Source organism: Schistocerca americana, chromosome 3, assembly GCF_021461395.2.
Source record: "Schistocerca americana isolate TAMUIC-IGC-003095 chromosome 3, iqSchAmer2.1, whole genome shotgun sequence".
In the NCBI taxonomy this organism is placed as follows: domain Eukaryota; kingdom Metazoa; phylum Arthropoda; class Insecta; order Orthoptera; family Acrididae; genus Schistocerca; species Schistocerca americana.
This window is the reverse complement of record NC_060121.1, coordinates 648,007,193-648,030,622: the sequence shown is the minus strand read 5'-3', so window position 1 is coordinate 648,030,622 and position 23,430 is coordinate 648,007,193. Positions and strand designations below refer to the sequence as shown.

The 23,430-nt window shown below is 39.1% G+C and overlaps 1 protein-coding gene across 1 annotated transcript in view; it reads left to right on the top strand.

The window, feature by feature from the left end:
* LOC124606271 (rho GTPase-activating protein 6) overlaps positions 1-23,430 on the top strand; it is a 1,145,472-nt gene that overhangs the window by 1,042,705 nt on the left and 79,337 nt on the right. The window contains exons 8-9 of the mRNA XM_047138251.1: positions 19,277-19,427; positions 21,776-21,919. Of these exons, the coding sequence (XP_046994207.1) occupies positions 19,277-19,427; positions 21,776-21,919 (295 nt within the window). The remainder of the gene's footprint in view (positions 1-19,276; positions 19,428-21,775; positions 21,920-23,430) is intronic.

The following is a 23,430-nucleotide window of genomic DNA, read 5'->3' as shown; positions in this document are numbered from 1 at the left end:
CAGCGTCTTGCAGAGCGCTACTCTGTCTATTGAATCGTAGGCCTTTTTAAAATCTACAAAAGTAACCACTGTGTTTCAGGTGTTTCTCATCTGGAGAATCATTTTCAGATACCGGATCTGCTCTATGCATGATCGTCCCTTGCGAAAACCAGCCTGGTATTCTCCTATTTGTGGGTCAGCTTGTTCTTCTAATCTATTCATGAGAACTTTTGATAGGATTTTATATGTGACCGGTACGAGTGAGATACCCCTGTAATTATTTGGTTCAGTTTTGTCCCCTTTTTTGTGGAGTGGATGGATGAGTGTGCATTTCCATTCAGAAGGGATCTGTTCTGTTTCCCAAATGTTTAATATGATTTTGTGAATTTTTCCTGTTAATCTTTCATCATTTAGTTTCCATAGTTCTGCAATAATTCCATCTTCTCCTGGGGCTCTATTGTTTTTCAGTGTCTTGATAATTTCTACTATTTCGTTGATGGTTGGCGGTTTAGCGTCAGGATTTGGTGTAGACGTCTTGTAGTGAATATCCTCTGTAGGTCTTTCGCAGTTGAGAAGTTTGTTGAAATAGTCTGCGAGGATTTGGCAGTTATCCTTCGTGTTAGTTTCTAGTGAACCATCCGGTTTCTTGAAGCAAAGATTGGGTGGCTGGTATCCTGCAATATGTTCTTTAAACGTCTTATAAAAATTCCTGGTGTTGTTCTTCTTAAAGTCTTGTTCTATCTCATCTAGTCGCCGTTTGTCATAATTTCTTTTTTCTCTCCGAATAGTTTTCGGGGTTTGTTTTCGGATTACTAGAAATTGTTGCCATTTTTCTGATGTTTTGTGACCATTGAAGTTTTTCCAGGCATTGGTCCTTTCTTCTATTGCTTGGTCACATATTATATTCCACCAACTGTGTTTTCTCCTTCTCGGGGGTTGACCCAATTTCATCGTGGATTTGAGGACGTCCACAAGTTCTGTCTAGTTTGTGGTGTTTGTCTGACTAATTTCCTGTAAGATGTTTTCCATGTTGAGTTTTATGTATTCGGGGTCTGGTCTCAGCACTTTGTTTAGTTTTGGCTTTTTTTCTATTGGGTTGTAATCTGGTCTTTATCTGTAGAAGATGGTGGTCTGAGTCAAAAAATCCTCTTCTCGTTTTCACATTCAGAATTTCTGCTGTGTTACTCTTGGAGATGGCCACATGGTCTATCTGGAATTCACCCAACATTGTTTTGGGCGACTTCCAAGTATACAGTTTCTTGTTGGGTTTTTTGAATTGTGTTGACATAATTACGAGGCTGAAATTTTCGCAAAAGCTTATCAATCTTTCCCCATACTTGTTAGTACTCTTGTGAGCTGTATGGATTCCGGTGATTTTCCTGTATTTTTTCTTTTTACCTAATTGTGCGTTAAAGTCGCCTAACAAGATTATTATGTCATTATTATTATTATTATTATTAAAAGTAGAAGTGGTAGTAGAAAGGGAATTTTCCAATATGTTTCCTGGCCTCCACAGAATGTAGGCCCACGATCCATCACTGCTCCCAAATTGTCAGAAGGATGTCCTCTCCTTGCTACACAATGGAAGCACAGCCATAGTTTACCATTTGTCACTGGACAAAGAAAACCCCTGGTGGTTTGCTGCTTCATCATTCAGTTTTACATGAAAGAGCTATTGTAGTACACTCATAAGAACACAGTCATACTGTACTGTAGGTGTCTAGATCTACAGTCGAAAAAAGAAAATATAATTTTCTGTGATAGAAGAGAGGGAAAAGAGTGTGAAATTTCAAGGTCGAAAAGATGTTCTCTCAAGGACTGGAACCTTCTCAAAGTCTTTGGGTGCAACACAGCATCTCATGCAGTCACTGGAGAGACAAGCATTACCTTGCTCGGTCCTATGCTGCTAAATGTCGATTTTGCTGGACAATTTGAGGGTGGTTTTTGGAGGTTTCCCACATTCACAGTGCAATAATTGACACTGGGCTTTACTTTACATAACCAACCAAAAAAATTTACCTTGCAAAACAGTCATTCATTTTGTTTAACTTCATTTATGTCACTTACAACAAAAATTGAAAGTGTGAAACTAATGCCATAAAAATAAATATGAAGGGATGTGAAGTTTTATAACCAAACAAAACTTTGTACATGTTATCAAAGTTCAATAAGCTACTTCTTTTAAGTTTATTCTCTGTATCTCCACGCTGAGAAGAATTAATGTGACATTTTTATCAATCATGCTGATGTTTTACTATTTCCAATTTTTAATTTTCAGCTTCTGCCTAATGTTACGGGAATTGGAATAATTTTTTTTTGTGAAAATTTTTTAGCTTTACTCCAAAACTCATTGGATATCCTGGATTTCATCACAGTGTCACATGAGGATGTAATCTGAGAGTGCTCACTGAATCGGAAAGGTGGCATATACATCCATATTAATAACTTAATACTACTAAAATATACTATTAAAATATACTAATATAAATACACTACCAAAATATCCCTTCCATTTTTTACTAATGTAATCTACCTTAAAATGGGGTAGATAACTACCGACCTTTTGAGACATAAGTTTTATGTTTTCATTGTCATATACAGTTTTTGGGGCATGTCGCTCAACGTATCAGATAAATCAGAACTGGCAATATGCCCACTGTTAAAAAAATTGCTGCAGACACACATAGGCAGACTCCTATTGTTTTCTAAAAATTGTAAAAAATCTGTTAACACCACTCATCAACTCAAGATGCTGAGTCAGTTGTAACAACAATAAATAAATAAATAAAATTTGTTTTTGATGTCTGACTCTGAGAGAAGAGAGAGTATGAAACTTCATGTTTTCACATAGCTCACTCACTTCTCTCGAGTAGCACCAAGAGGGTTACCAAGCTTAACACTGGAATCTGGTGTAATGTGCCCTCACTCCATAACACACTACAGAAATGTTTACAGTTTACTCTAGGACATTGCTGCAAAGTCTGGTTATCAGAAACTGTACATCACACATCTCCCCTAGCAATCAAAATACTGATTATGAAAGTGTCATCCAGCGTACGAACTCAAACTGGCGACCTGCATGTCGAATGCCGCTACGCAGGCATGAATTAGCAACCTTGGCTGCAGAAGTAGGTTGCTTCCCAAGAACAATGTGTCTCATGTCACGTGAACATGGACAGTCGTAGAATGACTGACATGACCGCCTTTGCTTGTGTTGCTATGCTGTGCATCAGTCTTATCTGATGGGCAAAATATTAGTGTGATTGGCGCTGTACTCTATACTAACATTTGAAAGCAGTGCGCATTGTATTTCCAGTAATTTATATTTGCTTAATGATTACAAGTATGCGGTTAATATCCCAACAAAGACCATGGTCAATTATTTGTTTCATCAGTGTTTCGTCTTTACTAATGCTACATTTCTAATTACGGTATCTCAGTGTTGATGTAATATTCAACTCTATCCTTCCTCTCTTTTTCTTGACTCACTCCTAAAATATTCCATTTATGTGCACCTGCAGGATATTTGATAATTGGTAATAAAAGTACTGGAGTGACAAACAGTCAGAGGGGGGGAGGCGGTAAGTGTTTATGGATGTCAAAATTAAGTTTGAAGGTGAATGGTGAACAATCAAGAGTGTAAATCTGTTAGTAATAATATTATTAAATATAACAGATGTTACACATTCGTTCTGCATGCTGTAACGATCACGCACATCTACATATCGGTATTTGTACTCAAATAGAGCATCATAGTCAATCATTCTTTTAGATCACACGTAAATAACACAGTATTTCCAAAAACTCACCTACCTTCTCAGTCCATTTAATTCAGCGGTGAATCTCTACTGTTCCAAGCTTTTATGTACGCTGTGTCTATAAATACATGAATGGGCAAATTTCAGAGAAGTTACTCCAAATTAAATGGAATGATTTACAGTATATGAAAAGAATTTTATTATGGTAGACACCTATGTTATCTGAAGCATTACAAACCTCAGTACCATTACAAAATATATATATAGCAACATCATTCCAACATTACAATAAAGTATGAATTTTGTTCCTATTCACTGGTGTATCACATCCTAATCCTACCACCACAATAATAAACGTTTTACAGTCACCCCTTTCTCTTTATCTCAATTAAAAATTCTTCAACTTTATAATGACTCAGTTCTAAAAGAAACATTTTTTTGGTTACAGGGGAATTGTAGCAGGTCTTTTATTTTGGGGGGGGGGTATGAATATGATGATTCCACTGCTACTTCCTATTCACTTGAAAACCATGTAATTTCATGCACAGAAACTCATCTATCTATTTATTTTGTTTTATATAGATCTAGGCAGTGAGTGAGTCTGAAGAATATGGAATGTGACAAATTATGCGCAGCTCAGCAATAACTTACATAAATACAATAACAGACACTTGTAAATAAAGAACATAAATCTAATCAACAGAAAATTATGTTACACTGTGGAAGGAACAGTAATACATACAGGAATTAAGACTAAGCCAACTATTACAGTAAATAAATTCATAAATACCAAAAACCAAATGTTTATTTATATATACTAGTCCTAAAATAAAATTACTTAGAAGTATTTATCAAATAATTGTAATGTCAGTGGTGGTATTCATTTTCTCTCATAAATTCATCTACTGTATAAAAATATTCCTTTATTAGGTACTCCTTCAAGATTTGTTTGAATTTTGGAAGTTGTTTGTGAAGACATTTGATATGTGGTGATATAGTGTATTAGACTTTTCACTCCAATGTGCAGACTGCTTGTGGTCCTTGTGCTGTACTCATGATATTTGCTGTTGTCTTTGTGTAAAGAAAAGTTGTTACAGACAAAGGCCAACAAAAACACTTACCTACTAGAGTGTCTATGACAGACACTACTCATTATTCTGGTGGCTTTATTTTTTGCAGTGAATTTTTTTATGAGAGATTGGTTCCCCCATAGCGTAGTAGCACATTGGTATGACATAATGAATGACAAAAGCCAAAGTAGGAAGCCTTAATGGTATCTATTTCAGCCACTGAAGCAATAATTCATAGTGCAAATATTGCTGAGCTAAGCCTTTTAAAAAGATGAAGAATGTCAGTTGATCAATCACATTTGCAACCTATATATGTACTCAGGATGTATTTATCATGAACTTTTTGTATAGGTTGATCTCTACACTTTATGTCTTTTTTTGTGATGTATGGTCATGTGGAGTCTCTTATAATGGGTTTTATCTGCATTGACTGAGAGACCATATGAAGAAAATCAACTTAAAACTTCAGTTTGTTCAAGATCCTTATCTGAAATTTTATAAATAAAAATTGTAGTATCAGCTGCAAAAAAATAAATTTTCTCCTTGTAACAGAACAAAGAGGAAGGTTGTTAATGAAATTAACAAATAGTAGTGGACCTAAAATGAAGCCTTTGTTACATTGCAACTTAAGGTCCCCCACTCAGTTGAACCATTCAGTATTACAGTCTGCTTTCAGTCCTTTACATGCAAGTGAAGGCACAAGCCAGCAGTGTTGAGAAAACTGTTTGCAGAGTGTGGCTGAAAGCAGTAAATATTTAAGTTGAACTGATTTATTCAGTATAGAAAATAAAGAAAACGGAATATGACATGCATAACAATAATATATTTACAAGCAACTGTACAAGAAAGAAAGGGAAAATCAAAGACCCTTCATAGCCAAAGATTAATATATCAAGGAGATCATAAGGAGCATAATATGGAGTCGCTGATCCTTCACTCTGCCTTCATTCTGTATAATGCTAGTCTACAACCTTACATATCCCCAACCCTTGTGACAATTTTTCAAATATTTGTCTACATAAGGATTTTGTAAAAATGTCAGCTAACTGATTTTCTGTAGCATTATACTTGGCATCTGTTTTCCTTGTCAAACGTAGGTTCCTACTTAAAATCTATGAGTTTTAGTCTTTCATATTCCCATTTACAAAGAGATGCAGCACAAGACTAGTTGTCTTCATAAATTATAATTTTTCATGTTTTAAAATTTTTAGGTCTTGAAATACCTTCCGAAACCACAAATATTCTGCAACACAGTTGCAAGTGGGACAAATTTTGCTTCTGTAGAAGGCAAAGCTACAGCACTCTGTTTTTAGTTCATCAACTTATAGTGTTACCAAAGCCTTGATCGCATAATCTGATGACGATTTTCTCTCTGAACTATTGGCCCAATCAGTATCAGCGTCAGTTGCTATAGTTTCATTGTTCTCTTCAATTTTATAATGCACTCATACCTTGTAACACAGTACTCTAAATCTTTACATTCTGGTTCCTTTAGATGACTAAAGTAATTGATGGCATAACTAAAATCAGGCTGTGTTCTTTGAGTTACAAACAGTAAACGTCCCATTATTTCTCTGTGTGATGCTTTTTATGTAATCTCCTATCATCCTCTACTTCTATGTGATTCAGTTTCATGGATGTGTTGATCGGTTTGCATCCATTCATACCCAATGTCTTCAACAGATTTTCCAAATATTTTTTCTGACACAGAATTATTCCATTCCCCTCTTATCTATCTTAATTCTCAAGAATGGTTCAAAATCACCAAAAGCTTTCAGTTTAAATTTACTTCTTAATACTAATTTGAATTCTTCAAGTTTCATCTTATCATTATCTAAAACGATAATGTCATCTACATACAGGAAAACATAAACATTAGTAGTTAAGTTCCTGTAGGTATATAGATGCGCATCAGTGATACTTTGAACAAAGCCTGAATCTTTAACAAAAGCTGCCAAACATTAAATTTCAAGAACTTGGTGCCTGCTTTGAACCATAATTGGTTTGTTTAGCTTACCTACAGTTTCTAGTTCTACATTAAATTCTACTCTTATCTTTATATAAATCGCTTCATCTAAATTTCCATCCAAGGCACATTCAATTTTTCATGATTCATAACAGCAAGTTATACAACCTCTCCTGAGAGCTTCTGTAAAATTTGGAAGGTAGGAGACGAGGTACTGGCAGAAGTGAGGCTGTGAGGACGGGGCGTGAGTCGTGCCTGGGCAGCTCAGATGGTAAAGCACTTGCCCGCGAAAGGCAAAGGTCCCGAGTTCGAGTCTCGGCACGGCACACAGTTTAATCTGTCAGGACGTTTCATATCAGCGCACACTCCGCTGCAGAGTGAAAATCTCATTCTATTCAACATAACATTCACTGAATCGATTGTGCAGGAGACAATAGACAACATCCCGCCTGTAGCATGGACAGAGTCTGTGTGGCATGCTGAAAAACTTTAGAAAGAATAATTTGATAGGGAAGTGATGATGGATACAAGCCTTGAAACTATCATCGTAAATTTACATTCAGGTTGTTCGGAAACAGATTCAAATAGAAGTGATGGTGGTATTGTGATGAAGACTTTGGGACAAAGTTATAATATTTCTTAGTTTTAAAGACTCATGATTTAAAAAATGTGTTTGTCAACATATCAGTTGCGTACATAACAATGAGAACTTCCTAGCCTTTTTGATTAGGACTTTGTATCCTTTCGATTATGCAGGTTATAATGTTCAACATATTTCCCAAGGAGGATGACAGCATTGTAGTTCTGCCATCTGATAAGGGTAACTCCGTGGTCATCTTAAACAAGTTGGAGTATGATAGGAAGGTGCAACAACTTCTGGAAGACACTGCTTACATACCACTAGATGCCGACCCCACTGACAAGGTGGACAAGAAGACCCGGAAGTTGCTGAAGGAGACAGGTCTACCTGAACAGGTCATCAAGAAGCTTCATCCCAAAGCACCTGTACCACCCAGACTCTATGGACTCCCCAAGGTCCACAAGGAGGGGGTCCCTCTTCGACCCATTGTCAGTAACATTGGCGCAGCAACATTTCTCACTGCACAATACCTGAAGAAGATATTGGCACCATACGTGGGCAAATTTGCACACCACATTCGAAACTCGGAGGACTTCCTACAATGGCTAAGGCCGCTACACACCGTGGACTCTGACATCATGGTCAGTTTCGACGTGGTGTTGCTCTTCACACGAGTGCCACTCACCGATTCACTCAATATCATTGGAGAGAAGTTCGATGGCGCACTGCTCGACCTGTTCAAGCATGTACTGACCTCGACATATTTTCTTTACGGGGGTCAATTTCATGAGCAAACGGAAGGACTGGCAATGGGCATCCCTTTATCACCAGTGGTAGCCAACCTTTTCATGGCAAGGTACGAAGAGGAGGCACTTGCATCAGCCACTTACCAACCCAAGTGCTTTCTTAGGTATGTCGATGACACTTTTGTCATTTGGCCCCATGGCAGGGAGAAGCTAGACGACTTTTTGGAACATCTAAAATTTACTATGGAGCTAGAGAAGTATGGACAGCTGCCATTCTTGGATGTCCTGGTCAAGAGAAAGGCAGATGGCACTTTGGGGCACAGTGTGTATCGTAAGCCCACCCACACTGACTTATACCTTCAAGCCAGTAGCTGCCACCACCCAGCACAGAAGAATGGAGTCTTGAAAACATTAGTTCACAGGGCTCAGGCTCTGTCGGATACAGAAAGTCTGGCCACAGAGATAGAATATCTACAGCTGGTGTTCAGCAGAAATGGATACTCCTCCACATACATCCAAAGGGCACTTCGTGCTAGCAGCCAACTACAGGGTACAGAAGAGGAGCCAGAGGAGGCGAAGAAGGTGGCATACCTGCCATATGCTGGACCTATTTCTGCAAAAATCAGCAGAATTCTCTCAAAATACGATATAAAGATATCTTCTGTCCAACCTCCAAAATTTGAACAATGCTAGGGAGTGTGAAGGATGACCTGGGGCTAAGTAAACCAGGCATTTACAACATACCGTGCCAGTGTGCAAAATCATAAATTGGCCAGACAACCAGCACGGTGGACGTCAGGTGCAAAGAACACCAGAGGCACGCCAGACTCGTACGGGCAACCAAATCTGCCATAGCGAAGCACCGTCTGGAGCTCGGTCACTTGATGGACTACAACGACACCAAAATTGTGACACAGACTCCAAGATTTTGGGACAGTGTCATAAAGGAGGCCATAGAGATCAAGGTCACAGACAACCTAATAAACCGAGACAGCGGTTACCAGCTCAGCTCGGCGTGGAGTCCGGCTCTGGAGCTTATCAGGGCCCAACGAAAGGAACCAAGAAACTCTTCAAGAAGTAGTAACAACGCAGCAGGAGCAGCGCCAGGCGGGCGCGGCCCTCGAACGCAACCCTGGACGCAGGACGGGTCTCTGACAGCCGCCTCGACCGCAGATGATGGACGAGCCGAGCGCGGACGACCGTCAAAGCGCCAGGGAAGTGCCAACACCTCATGAGCAGCGCCAGGCGGGCGCGGACCGCGAACGGAACGCCCGACAAACGACAGGCCTCAGAGAGCTGCCACAGATGGAGACCAAGTCGGGCGCCGACGTCCGAGGGAGCACGAGGGAAGAGACATCTTACAAACAGCGCGAAGCGGACGCGGACCGCGAACGGAGCGCCCGACGCGAGACGGGCACCAGGCAACTGCCACGACCACAGATGGCAGACGAGCCGGGCGCGGACGTCCGTGGGAGCACCAGGGAAGGGCCAAACCCTCAGGAGCAGCACCAGGCGGGTGCGGACCGCGAACGGAACGCCCCACACAGGACAGGCCTCAGACAGCTGCCGCAGATCGTGACCAAGTCGGGCGCGGACGTCCGAGAGAGCACCGGGAAGATACAACACATTACAGGCAGCGCCAGGCGAGCGCGGACGGCAGAGAGAGCACCCAGCGCCCTCTGAGCATAAATACTGGACAAGATCATCCAATACGACAGTGTCAGGTAGCACCTGAAGAAGGCAACGAGTTACGTGGTCGAAATATTGTGCCAGAGCGACACAAACATCCGGCAGTAGACCCGATTATTCCACATATCAAGATCTCGCCGGGAAAATCTGAAGAGTAACTTACGAGATACTGGATTTGCAAATTGTTCAGATGGAAAGAAAATTTAAAGACTTTCCCCAAATTCAGTTTGTTGAACTTTTGAACGAAAAGTGTTTCCCAAATTATCAATAAGAATTTCCAAAGTGGACACTGCTTCAGTTATTAGAACAGAACCCTTTTTTTAAACAAGAACAGCTTGAAAATGAACTGTGTAACATATACACTGATGAAAAAGAACACATATCTCGAGGAATCCTCTTAAAGTACATTGTCAACAATGATTTAGACTCTGTTTATGAAGAAACAACGAAGTTCCTGCGTTTGGTTTTGACCCTGCCCGCAACTACAGCAAGCAGTGAACAAAGCATGAGTACTCTTAAATGAGTGAACAATTATTTAAGGACTTCAATGTCCAACACCCAGCTGTCGTGTTTGAGCAAGTTAGCAATAGAAAAGACACTACTTGGAGAGCTATCCAGTGATCAGATCTTTGTAGACCGAGTTATAGACTTATTCATGGAAAGAAAAGACAGCCAGACAGCTGTATTGCACTTGTGTATAAGAAAATACAAGTGCTTCTTCTTTCTGCTTGAGTACTGCAAATTTGTAATCGTTTCTTCAAACAAATTAGTTATTATTATTATTATTGGCGGTGATAGTGGTAGTGGTCGTAGTAGTAGTAGTAGCAGTAGTAGTAGATGTTATTGTTGTTGTTTTATTTGATGCATTTTGTTTCATTTGGTTACATTATTGGTTATTGTACTATTTTGTCTCCCTATAATAACTATAGAGTCTCCCCAACCTCTACAACCACGCTATGCCACTGATATATACCATTTAAATACTTTTGTCTTACTCATAGTAGAACCACCAAAAGCCACAGTCAACATTTCTAATGCCATGCTGCAATTTATCCCATTTTTCAAACACCTTTTTTGAAAGTAAAAATTCGCCAAGGCGCGCCAACACGTATAACCTTTCCAACTGTCAACAATAAATCAAATAGAACAACACAAAACGAATACAAACGCCAGGAATATGTGTACCAACAATTTTTAAAAAATTGAAAATTTGATATATAAAGCCTGAGAAATTAAAAAATTCCTTTCAGTTTTTGATCCATCTTGTACAAAAACAATATGCATCTGAACTCACAGAAGCTTCTCGAGAATCACAACTTACTAGGTTTACAGAGCCCTTTTTTTTCTCTTATTACAGTCAGTTCTTTTTTGTCCAAAGCTGCCATAGTTATAACATTTAAAACTAAACTGGTTTTCTCTGCCTGAAGCTTGCCTATCACTTTCGCCTGTCTGCATTCACGAATTTGTTTTTCTATTGAGTTATCCCATAACTGAAACCATTTCTGTATGGACTGAACGCTGTATTCTGTCCTGAGTCTACTGCAACTTTCTTCTTATTGTTTGCGTTTATTTTCGTGATCTATGAGCCTATTTCTCACAAAGTTTAGTTCCAAACTCTCTGCAGGCAATATCTCGATTGCTCTCACAACATTAACATATTCTTGTGGTATTGTCAACAAAATATGACAGACGGCATCAGTTTCTTCTACTGTCGCACCAGTTGACCAAAGATCACATATCGACTTATCAAAGAAATGCTCCGTCAATGCATTTTTTGTTGGATTGAACTTCAGTTGCAGTAACTGTTTATATAGAAGTCACTGGCTTGCGACGTTTTTCTTTCGAAGGTGTCACACAAGTTTTTCACATTTGAAATACACTTTTACTGTCTTCACGTATTCCAAATAGCTGTCTGCATTCCGATCATAAGAATAAACCTGATGTAAACAAACACAAACGCGATGGTTGGTCAGAAGCCTTAGCACAAGGATACTGGTGCTGTTAGGCTCTTAAAAGTATATCCTACTTATATATTAGATATTGAAACGTGGGACTTAGGGAAAACAGGAAACGTGTGGGTGGGGCCTAATCAGTTACCATTGGTTGCACAGAAAACAATACACTCCATTTTTAAAAACCGAAACCTAAACAATCATTTTTAAAAGATTTTACTACACTGGCAACTGAAAGCCTTATTAGAAGAATTGCAAGTTATTGTCAGCTGAAGGCCACAAGCAATGTTACACACAATCAACAGCTGAAGGCCTGCTAGGGGATACGGAATCGGATTTTGGGTTAAAAAATCGAATTTTTTTTTATTGGCGTATTATATTCTGCGATGTTTCCTCTTTAAAATGACGTATCATACATAGCTCTACTACAATTATAACTATTTTATTTTTATATATTTGTGAGATCGGGTATTGCGCTTTAGTTATACACGTCTCTCGTGGCTGACCGTGAACTTTTTGGCAGTACCTTTAAAGTGACATGAATTCAAATATCCCGGTTTCCAGCGACTATTTATACACTAGTTGCCCGAAAATGTTTCTCTCTGGTTTCCTCAAGTTACTCTTTGACTTTGTGGCGGGACTGTTTTGTAAACAGTGTGATATAAGAAAGTAGTTGTTGTTGAGTTATTTCGTATTTAGTGCTTCATTTTTCGCAGTGAAAATGCCTAGAGCTAAAGCAAAAGTATTTAAAAAGCGTGTGAACTGGCAAAAGAAAAGAAATAATGATTCATTAGCAAAGCAAAGCAGTTCATCATCATCACTGTTGGAAAATGTGAATCCACTTATTACTGATTTGCCGAACGAACTTACACCAAATGAAAACAGTGCTTCTCATAAAAAACTAAGAGATTTGGAAGAGAAATATAATTTACTTGATAGAGGGAATGAAGTTTTTGAACTCATTGATACGAATATATTGTGTGAAGCTCTTGAAAACAGTTTGTGCTGCAAAAAATGTCATGGAAACGTTTCTCTGAAAGTAGAATCCCATGTTGGCCTGGCTGCCCAGTTTAATTTAATATGCAGTGTTTGTAAATACAGCTGTAAGTTTCCAAGTTCGGTTTCAGTAACTGTAAATAATGGATACAAGAAAACTGAACTTTATAGTGTAAATATTAGGTTAGTTTATGGATTGCGAGCAATTGGTAAGGGCAAAGCAGCTGGTGATATGCTATGTGGTGTTCTAAATCTTCCAAGTGCACCTTCAAAGTTTGAAGCTTACAATTATGTACTAGGATCTGCAGTTGAAGATGTAGCACAGAAGTCAATGCAGGTTGCTGTGGAAGAAGCAGTGGAAGAAAATGACGGCAGTCGTGACCTCACAGTGGCGTTTGATGGCACGTGGCAGAAAAGGGGCCACACCTCCAACAATGGTGTTGTAACAGCAACTAGTGTTGATACTGGCAAGGTTATTGATGTTGCAATAATGTCTAAATACTGTAGGTGCACAGGCAGGCTGAAAAATGAACACAGTGATGACTGTATTGCTAATTATTATGGTAGTAGTGGTGGCATGGAGGTTGCTGGGGTGAAGAAAATTTTTCATCGCTCTTCACAGTGGTATAATGTTTGCTATGTCAAATATCTGGGAGATGGTGACTCTAAAGCATTCAAAGAAGTTTTGGAAAGCAAACCATATGGGAACAGTGTAAATATAAGCAAACTTGAATGTATAGGACATGTGCAGAAGAGAATGGGTGCCAGGCTGAGAAGGTTAAAATCAGTTATGAAAGGGAAAAAACTAGATGATGGGAAAACCTTGGATGGCAGAGGAAGATTGACTGATTCCATAATAGACCACATTCAGAACTGCTATGGCCTTGCAATCAGGCAAAATACAGGCAATCTTGAAGAAATGAGGAGAGCTATATGGGCTTTATATTTCCACACCGCATCCACGGATGAGCATCCACAACATGGTTTGTGCCCCAAAGGTGAAAACACCTGGTGTAAATACAATAGGGGACTAACAACAGGAGAGAAATACATTCACCACCACAGTCTACCATCAGCCATCATGGCAGAAATAAAGCCCATTTTCAGAGATCTGGCTGACAGAAGTCTTCTGATGAAATGTCTTCACGGAAAAACGCAGAACCCCAACGAGTGCTTGAATAGTGTGATATGGCATCGTCTCCCAAAAACAGTGTTTGTCGGAATTAATACACTACATTTTGGTGTGTATGATGCTGTGGCAACCTTCAATCTTGGAAATATAACTAAATGCCAGGTCCTTCAAAAGTTGGGTATGTGTGTTGGTTCCCGTACGGTACGTGCTATGTTCTTTTTCGATCAGCACAGACTAAGGCATGCTGATAATATAATCAAGACATTAGTGAAAAAAGCAAGACAGGTGCAGAGGGGTGCCAAAAGAAGACTTGAAGATGATTATGAAGACTGTGAAGGGGGTATTAGCTACGGATCAGGAATGTTTTAATCTTCTTTCTCCGTTTCCCGTAAGTTTACTTTTTACTTCATCTAGGAACATTATCTCAGGTACTGGTCAACCTAGAAGTCTGAAATTTTTATGACGTAGTGACATAGGTCCCTATTACATACTGAAACAACGATTTTTTAATTACTTGATTTACAAAAGACTTAGGGGTGATAGTCTAGTAAAAAGCGATGGAAAAAATTTACTTAAAAATAAATGTACAATATCTCTGTAAGAAAATACTTTGACAATAAACTGTTGTTTCAGTATTGTTGTAACATATGAATGCACATACAGTAAAATTTTTACCTCTCTGTCTCCAGTAGTTTGTGAGAAAATGTTCCCTATAGTAGGCATATATTAACATTGCGGGGATAGGTGATTCCGTATCCCCTTAAGAAGGTTCAAAATTATTCATCAGCTGAAGGCCAGAAACAATTTCAAAAATACACAATGTCTGAAGGCCTGAATTACCAATAAGGTGAACAATCACACGTTAAAAATACCAAAAATCCTTTTAACAATCTGAATAACTGTAACAAATTATAGTGATAGCTGAAGGCCTTATCAAGACAGAATTGAAACTATTTGTCAGCTGAAATCCACAAGCAATGTTACAAACAATTAACGGCTGAAGGCCAGCAGCAAGGCCTGAATTACAAGTGAGGAAAGTAGTTACACATTAACAAATGCTAAGATATTTTCCTATTAACAATCAAAGTGGTAACAAGCTATAGTAATTGCTGGAGGCCTTATTAAGAAAAAATTCCAAATTATTGGTCGGCTGAAGGCCATAAACAATGTTACACACAATCGATGGCTGAAGGCCTGATTAAGAAGGTTGAAAATTATTCGTGGGCTGAAGGCCACAAGCAATTTCAGAATACACAACGGCTGAAGGCCTGAATTACAACTAAAGTGGACAATTACACATTAAAAATACTAAAACCCTTTCTAATAATCTTAATAACTTGTAACAAACTATAGTGACAGCTGAAGGCCTCACTAAAACAGAATTGAACATTATTTGTCGGCTGAAGGCCACAAGTAATGTTACAAACGATTAACAGACAAAGGCCTGATTAAGAAAGGATTCGAAATTATTGGGGACTGAAAGCCACAAGCTATTTTCGGAATACTCAATGGCTGAAAGCCTGAATTACAAGGAGGGAAGGCAGTTGCATGTTAAAATACTAAAACCCTTTTAACCAATCTTAACGAACTGTGACAGGCTATGGTGACAGCTGCAGGCCTTATTAAGAGAAAATTGAAAATAATTTGTCGGCAGAAGGCCCCAAGCAGTGTTACAAACAATTAACGGCTGAAGGCTGGAATTACAAGTGGCGAAGACAATAACATGCTAAATCATTAGGGTAAATTTTAAACAACTATGACGACATGTCCAATTAAGACGGAGTGATCCACAGACAGTGCTCCCTGGATCGACCTGATGGGGGGGGGGGGGGGGGGGGGGGGGAGGATTACAGCTGTGTAAGCGGTGAGACAGACAGCCAAGAGTTGTACTCACATAGCAGGATGGCAACTCACACCAGGGGTAGCTTAAGTGCCGACCGACCGACTAACCAATCCGCCTAACGTCCCATCACCGGTACAACGATGGAATATTTTTAGGCAAGAGCGAAGAGACAGACAACAACACATCTTCAGAAACAGACCCAAGGCCGAAGGAAACAAGGTAGACCTCCCAAAAACATATGCACAGTACAATTCAAGAGGCTGTCGAAATACACACCGTGTCGGACAGGATTCACACGACGAGGAAAGATGCACTGCCGGGAAAGTACGCTATCCTCTCGCGACTGCATCCTTCCGTCGGACAGAGCATGTGTATCGCCAGCGGTCGGGCGAGTACTGAGTGTCCGGCCCTTCGCTGCTGCTCCGTCCCAACTCAACTCCCTCGACACACAAAGACCCGGAAATACTAGAGACCGCTCCAAATATGGTACTACAGTATGCTCTATCGATAAGCGCTGCTGTTGTCACTCACGGACAGACAAGGCGAGCAAACGTAGTGGCGCCGGTGAGCACACTAGGAAAACGAGACGCCACTATCGCTATTACAAGTTGCCAAGCCATGAACGGCATCAACGCGAGCCGCACACGGCTCAGATATCTTGTTAGTAAGTTACGTTAAATCAAACTTTAAGATATTCTAAGGTATTAACAGCTGTCAACGCTTTTCTCAATCACGCCTAAGCAATGTAGTTTTTATTTCAAAAATCGTGTACAGTCACAGTCTCTGTACTGTTGTTCTCTGATTGTCGCACTGTTGATACACAGTATGAAAATCGCTCAGACTGCTTCCTGCTCCGTAGTGAAACACATGTGTATAACACGGTTGAAGAGTGCCGAGAAATAGGTTGTTCTTGATGTTTTTCATAAATTTACAAAAATCAAAAAAACGGGCTTTGAAGTTTACGGAGGACTGTATTTGTTACAGTTCAGATACAACTACACACTGGGTGTGCTGCGGAATCAGCAGCTAAATTGACGGATAATGCGGTGCATTTCATGGATCGCTGGTTCAACTCTTGCCTTCAAAACGGGATTGCCTACATCTCGTAATTATAATATTCATCATCTTTTTTTTATGAATACTGCATTTCTTCTTGTTACTAATTACATACTGCACGTGAAATTTCTGTTTTTATTTCAAATATAAATTCTTAAATACCCGTATTTTATGAAAGATTGTTTATAAAGTTTGCTTACGGTAAATTAAGAAAACAATAATTTAACTTTTAGGACAAAAATGAAAAACCAAATACTCATTATTTAGACTATGTCCGTTATTTTATACTACAAATGTAGCCTAACACGAGCCAGAGTGGTAAGAATCGTAGAAACAAGAAAAACTATCATTTTCGCAACATCGAGCGCACCATACAAATGCAGCGTTTTTACATTTTCATCTGTACCATTAAAATAGGAACTCAACAGAACGGATTAGAAGCCAAGTTACGGGATTTGTCGTGTGAGAAATAACAAGACTGTTAAGCTTCCAAACGTACTGGAAGTAACAAAGCGCTCAGCGTTTTCACATGTCGATGTCGGACGCTGGCCAGATATAGAACTGCACGTAATAAAAGAACAACAGAAAATGTGGAGTCAGGGTGACTTCGTGAATTCTGTTGCTGTAATGTTATGCCTTTTACAAAGGAATTTAATGGTTTACACAATCGAAGGCTATCTAGAGATTCCAAAAAATACTTCTTTTTTGTTAATGGCTTACAAAGCCTGATTGTTAAAAACAATCTGCCTGTTCAAGTCAAAGTCAGCATGAAACTCAAATTGGTTTTTGTTGCTGGTTTTGTGGAAGTTAAGATGATCGACAATCAGTCTGTGCATTAGTTTTCAACAAATTTTGTAAAGATAGTTAAATTGAGTTTTATATATACTTTTCGATTTTTTTATCACCCTTTTTCAAACAGAGGTATCACTTTTTTGAATAGCAGGGACAATTCCTTCTTGTAGAGATGTTTTGAATCTATTGCTTAATAAACTTAGCCTATATGTTCATAACAATATTTTACTAGAAATATTGACCACACCAACACAATTCTTATTTTTAATGACTTCGTTAGTTTTTAAATCTTATTTAATGCAACAGGAGATATATGATTTTTATATGTTTATTTATTTGCCATTCAGCTAGTATACAATGCAATTGGCTTTGTCAAAATACATTGTACATATTCATAAAAGTATATAAGGATATCTGTGAGGTTTTGATGCTGATAGCTTTCTGTAGAAGAACCATGAACCATTAACGTTTGAATGTCAGTGAATTAAGTGATGTTTTGGAGACATTTTTTATTAATTGTTGTCAAAGAAATCATTAATTGCAGATATGTTCAGAGGGCACTTCAAAGCTTGTTGAGTACTCTGGTAGCTCAATATGAAACACTGACCAGAGTTATTTAATCATTAGAAAATGCAACGTTTTTTAATGGGCAGTTAAAAATATATAGTGAACTGTGTAACAAGGAAGAATGGAAGCCCATAGTCAAGTACCGGGGGTTACCATATGACCAAAGGAGTTTTGTGAAGTAAAATTCTGGTTTTTGTTACTCAGTTAACGCATTAGCCTTACAAGTGAGTTGCTTCTCTAGTTCTGTTTCATACATTACATTTTATTTCTCTAATTTTAGCACTCCACCAAATAATGGCTTTAATCACATTTGACAAAGTCATTGTAATTCAGATTTATTTGAAGTTAAAGAAATAATGTTATTGAGCATTACCCTATCCCCACTGATAAACTGGCCACATCTGAGGCCATGGAAAGCCATCATTCCCAACAAGTGAGTGAAGTTCCAATGAGTGAGTGAATACTTAGCAACTTTGTAGTAGTAGTTTATAGCTACAGAACAAAAATACACAACACATTTCATTGCATTGCCCTCATTGGAAACACTATTTCAGGCTGAAATTTATTCCAATCACATTGACTGTCTCCCTGTTGCATTCAATGGCTGCAGTTTTGAATTATTTCCCTACATGTAATCCATTCGTTATTACAACATTTAATATTTATGATATTCATATCTCTGTTCAGTAATAAAATATCTGTATTTATTTTCAGGCAATAACAGTAATGCAATGCCTGTTTTTATGCAGAAAAAGACACAAAGCATTCTAATACCTAGCAAGCATTGAATGGTTTGGAAAACAATCTGTCTCAGCTCACCCCCTCCCTCTTCCCCCCTCCCTCTCACCGTTCATCCCTGAACTTCTTCAAATCAAATGACATAGCAGAGTTGTCAGTGCACCAGGCACATATTCTCAGGAGGAGTTGGGTCTAGGTGTGTGATGATCCAGCATGGTGCAGATTTGGATTGATTCAATCCCAGTCTTAAACTCTTGACTTCCATTCATTACTCCTGTCTTATTTCCTCTAGAACTGCTCTTCAATACTTTCCATGTCAGTTAGCAATGTTTATCACAATCAGTTACTACATACAAAATTTATTAAATCATCTGCTCCTTATTTTGTATCATATTAACAACTTTATTCACAGTTGCGAGAAGACTTCGACAGTGGGAAGGACATTACCCTTGGTCGGGATCACTGTCCACATGATGTGGCCACTCTGTTGAAGGAGTATTTCAGGGATCTGCCAGAACCGTTGCTTTGCAGGGACCTGTATCCAGCCTTCGTTCAGACACAGCGTAAGTATAATTGCATCGCATGGCAGTGGCCCCTGAGTTTCTATAGCTGTATCAACTATGGATATTTTTCTTTAGCATGTTTCATTTCATGCTGTTTTCAGTAAATCACTTACTATCTGTGTCCTCTTTCTTGATGCCTTACCTTACTGGTCCTCAGTTGGTAAAAGTCATAATTTTTCTTGCAAACAAGGTACCCGCATCACCAACTGCCATCCTTGAGACTCAGATAAAACTTGAGCACAACAGTAGCCAACAGCATTAGTGCTCATTCTTTCTATTTTTAATTTCAGTCATTTGTAAAGACCTACAATTATGCTGTAGAATACATACTGTGATATGCATCTATCACTTCATAAGGCAATTTGAACTTTGATTACTGCCTTATAGACATTTAAACATAAGGTCCCGTTAATGTAATCCTCCTCTTTTTCAAACAATGGAAAATCCAGGATGGAATGTAACAATACCAGAGAAGTAAAGTTGCTACTCACCATATAGCGGAGATGCTGAGTCGCGATAGGCACAACAAAAAGATTCACACAATTATAGTTTTTGGCCATTAAGGCCTTTGTCAGCAGTAGACAGACAGACAGACACACACACACACACACACACACACACACACACACACACACTCATGCAAATGCAACTTGCACACACGTCTGCAGTCTCACAGAGCTGAAACAACACTGCGAGCAGCAGCACCAGTGCATGATGGGAGTGGCAACTGGGTGGGGATAAGGAGGAGGCTCGGGTGGGGAGGGGGAGGGGTAGTATGATGGGTGAGGCAGACAGTGAAGTGTTTCAGTTTAGACAGAGGGTAGTAGAGAAGGTGCGGAGGGGGGATGGGGTAAGTAGCTGAAAGGAGAGAAATAAAAAGAAATTAAAAGACTGGGTGTGTTGGTGAAATGATGGCTGTGTAGTGCTGGAATGGGAACAGGGGGGGGGGGGGGTCTGGATGGATGAGGACAGTGACTAACGAAGGTTGAGGGCAGGAGGGTTACAGGAACGTAGGATGTATTGCAGGGAAAGTTCCAACCTGCGCAGTTCAGAAAAGCTGGGAAGGATCTATATGGCACAGGCTGTGAAGCAGTCATTGGGATGAGGGATATCATGTTTGGCAGTGTGTTCAGCAACAGGGTGGTCAACTTGTTTTTTGGCCACAGTTTGTCAGTGGCCCTTCATGCGGACAGACAGCTTGTTGGTTGTCATGCCACTCCCATCATGCACTGGTGCTGCTGCTCGTAGTGTGGTTTCAGCTCTCTGAGACTGCAGACGTGTGTGCAGATTGCGTTTGCATGAGTGTGTGTGTGTGTGTGTGTGTGTGTGTGTGTGTGCGCACGCGCGTGTGTGTGTATGTGTCTACTGCTGACAAAGGCCTTAATGACTGAAAGCTATAATTGTGTGAATCTTTTTGTTGTGCCTATAGCGACTCAGCATCTCCTCTATATAGTGAGTAGCAACTTTCCTCCTCTTTTTCAAAATTACATGAGGGAGGTGGAGTTTACAATATCCAGACTAATCTCCTCCCATGGGTATTCAATGTGTGCGGGTGTACTTCCCTTCCAGTGCTCCCTCCAGCGCCCCCGCTTAAATCTGTCACAATATATCTTCAAAAGAGAGCAGTGAATTCTGGGCTCATTGAAGGCATAGAGGAAACACAGGTTCACTCTTTACACCAATAGTTTAAAATATGGAACAAACAATACAAATGCATTTATTGAATAATAGAAAGTCCAGGTTGGAATATCAACAATTATAAAAATGACAGATTTCTACTCACCATAAAGATGACACATTGTGGTGCAGATAGACACAATAAAAAGACTGTTATACCCTGATCTTTTGGCCAAAGCCTTCGGAAAAGAAAGGAAAACACACAAGCAGGCACACCTCATGCACACATGACTGCTGTCTCTGGCCATACTGACTGGCAGTCTGGTCAGATCAGCCAAAGATAGTGGTCATGTGTGCAAGAGGTGTGCCTGCTTATGTGTATGTGTGTGTGTGTGTGTGTGTGTGTGTGTGTGTGTGTGTGTGTGTGTTTGTGTGAGTGTGTTTCCCTTTGTTTTCTGAAGAAGGCTTTGGCTGAAAGCTCAGTGTGTAACAGTGTCTTCATAGTGTCTGTCTGCAAGTCAGCATGTCATCTAAAGTGAGCAGCACTCAATCTTCATCCTTTTCATAATTGTAAATACATTTGGTGGTATGATGAAATTGTCAAAGCAGTTTGGCAAGGCTTTTTGTAGAAATAATTCACATTGAAGCACAACACCAAACAATTCAGTGTATATACATAAGCATAACAGTTTGGTATCTACTCTTTATATTAATCCTATCTACAACTACAGGGATACGAAACAGACGGCTGCAGTATGAAGCTCTGCAGCACTTAATTCAGCTCCTGCCTGTGGCAAACAGAGACACCTTGTGGTCACTTGTCAGCTTCTTGGCCAATGTCGCAAGACATGCTCCAGATACCCAGGATGCCTCAGGTATGTTCACAAATTCTTACATTCCCTGTACAACTACAATTTATTCACACTATATGGTGCTGTCTAAACCACATACTGACAGGAGGGCAATGGCCACTGAATTATGACTATTTTTCCAAACCATTAATGCATATAGCCTCTTAATGTTACACACATAGTACATAGTGATAAGACTAATCAGTCAGTCAACAGTCAGAACAAGAACTTATTGGAATGAGAAAACTAAGATTCTGAGGGTTCTGAGACCAGTGCACTGATCCCAGAGACAACTGAATTTGTGGATTGCTTAAGAGCGGCCATAAATTGTATTGAGACTGATGTGAACAGTACTATTGCCAGTCTGAAAAGGACACTGGCAGATTGATAGCTGAGGCAAATGCCCAGATTTGCTGACAGAAATGTAGGTGCAAACAGACACAGCACTGCAGGACAATTTTCACCCAACTCAGCAGTGATCAGTCCAAAAATATACTGTTAGACAGATATACTTTTCATTCCATAGATCAAAAGTGAGGATATACTCAAGGGCGTACAACATGTTATAAAACAAAAATACATATACATAGCAATGAAAAATTATTCTAACGTCACTTCCAAAGATCCTAAGTGCAATTGTCATCATGGATGAGGAATGAGTCAGAAACATCTTAAATATATCTTTGTTTAAGAGGTAATAAAAAACTTATTATGAAAAATGTAAATTTACAATACACTTGTATTTATTTATCATCTATCTCATTGTACAAATGATGAGGGACTTGTCGTACATAGAAATTAAAAATATGGAATGTATAAAATGAAAGTGCCTACAACATATACCAGTAGCTTTACAATTTCTTTGCATAAGAATGGTGTATAATAATTTGTTTTGATTAGATTAGATTTACTTTCATTCCAATTGATCCATAGTGAGGAGGTCCTCCAGGATCAGTAATAACTACATTTAGAATAAACAGTGACATAGATAGTAAAAGAGTATAATATAAACTGAAACATACAAAGATAGAACTTCTCACAGGAGTTATCACACAACTGCGGCACATATACTAGAGATTATTTTATAAAATAATTTTCTTGATCTTCAAAATGTTCATTAACTGGGTGGCAACATATATCAACTAAAAATTTTCTGAGTTCTAATTTAAAATATATATCATCCTTTAAGTCTTCGATGTATTGTAGAGCTTAACACCCATATAGCTTACATGCTTCTGAGTTTGTGCTCTTTTTATTTTTTATACGTGGAGAATGTTCCTGTTCCATGTGTTATAGTTGTGACTGTCAGATTTGTGTGGAGATTGCTCAGATTTGCTTTGGTTAAGAGTACACATTTAAACATAGGGGGTGAGTCAAAAAGGCCTTAGCAGGTTTGGAATGATGTAGAAATTTATTGAGATAACTTACAGAATCAGTAGATGTATCATTTTGTAGCAAATAAAAGTGTCAAGTGTCATTTTGGTTTGACATGACTACCATTTGTGATGTGGCAGACATCCCAGTGGTAATCAATT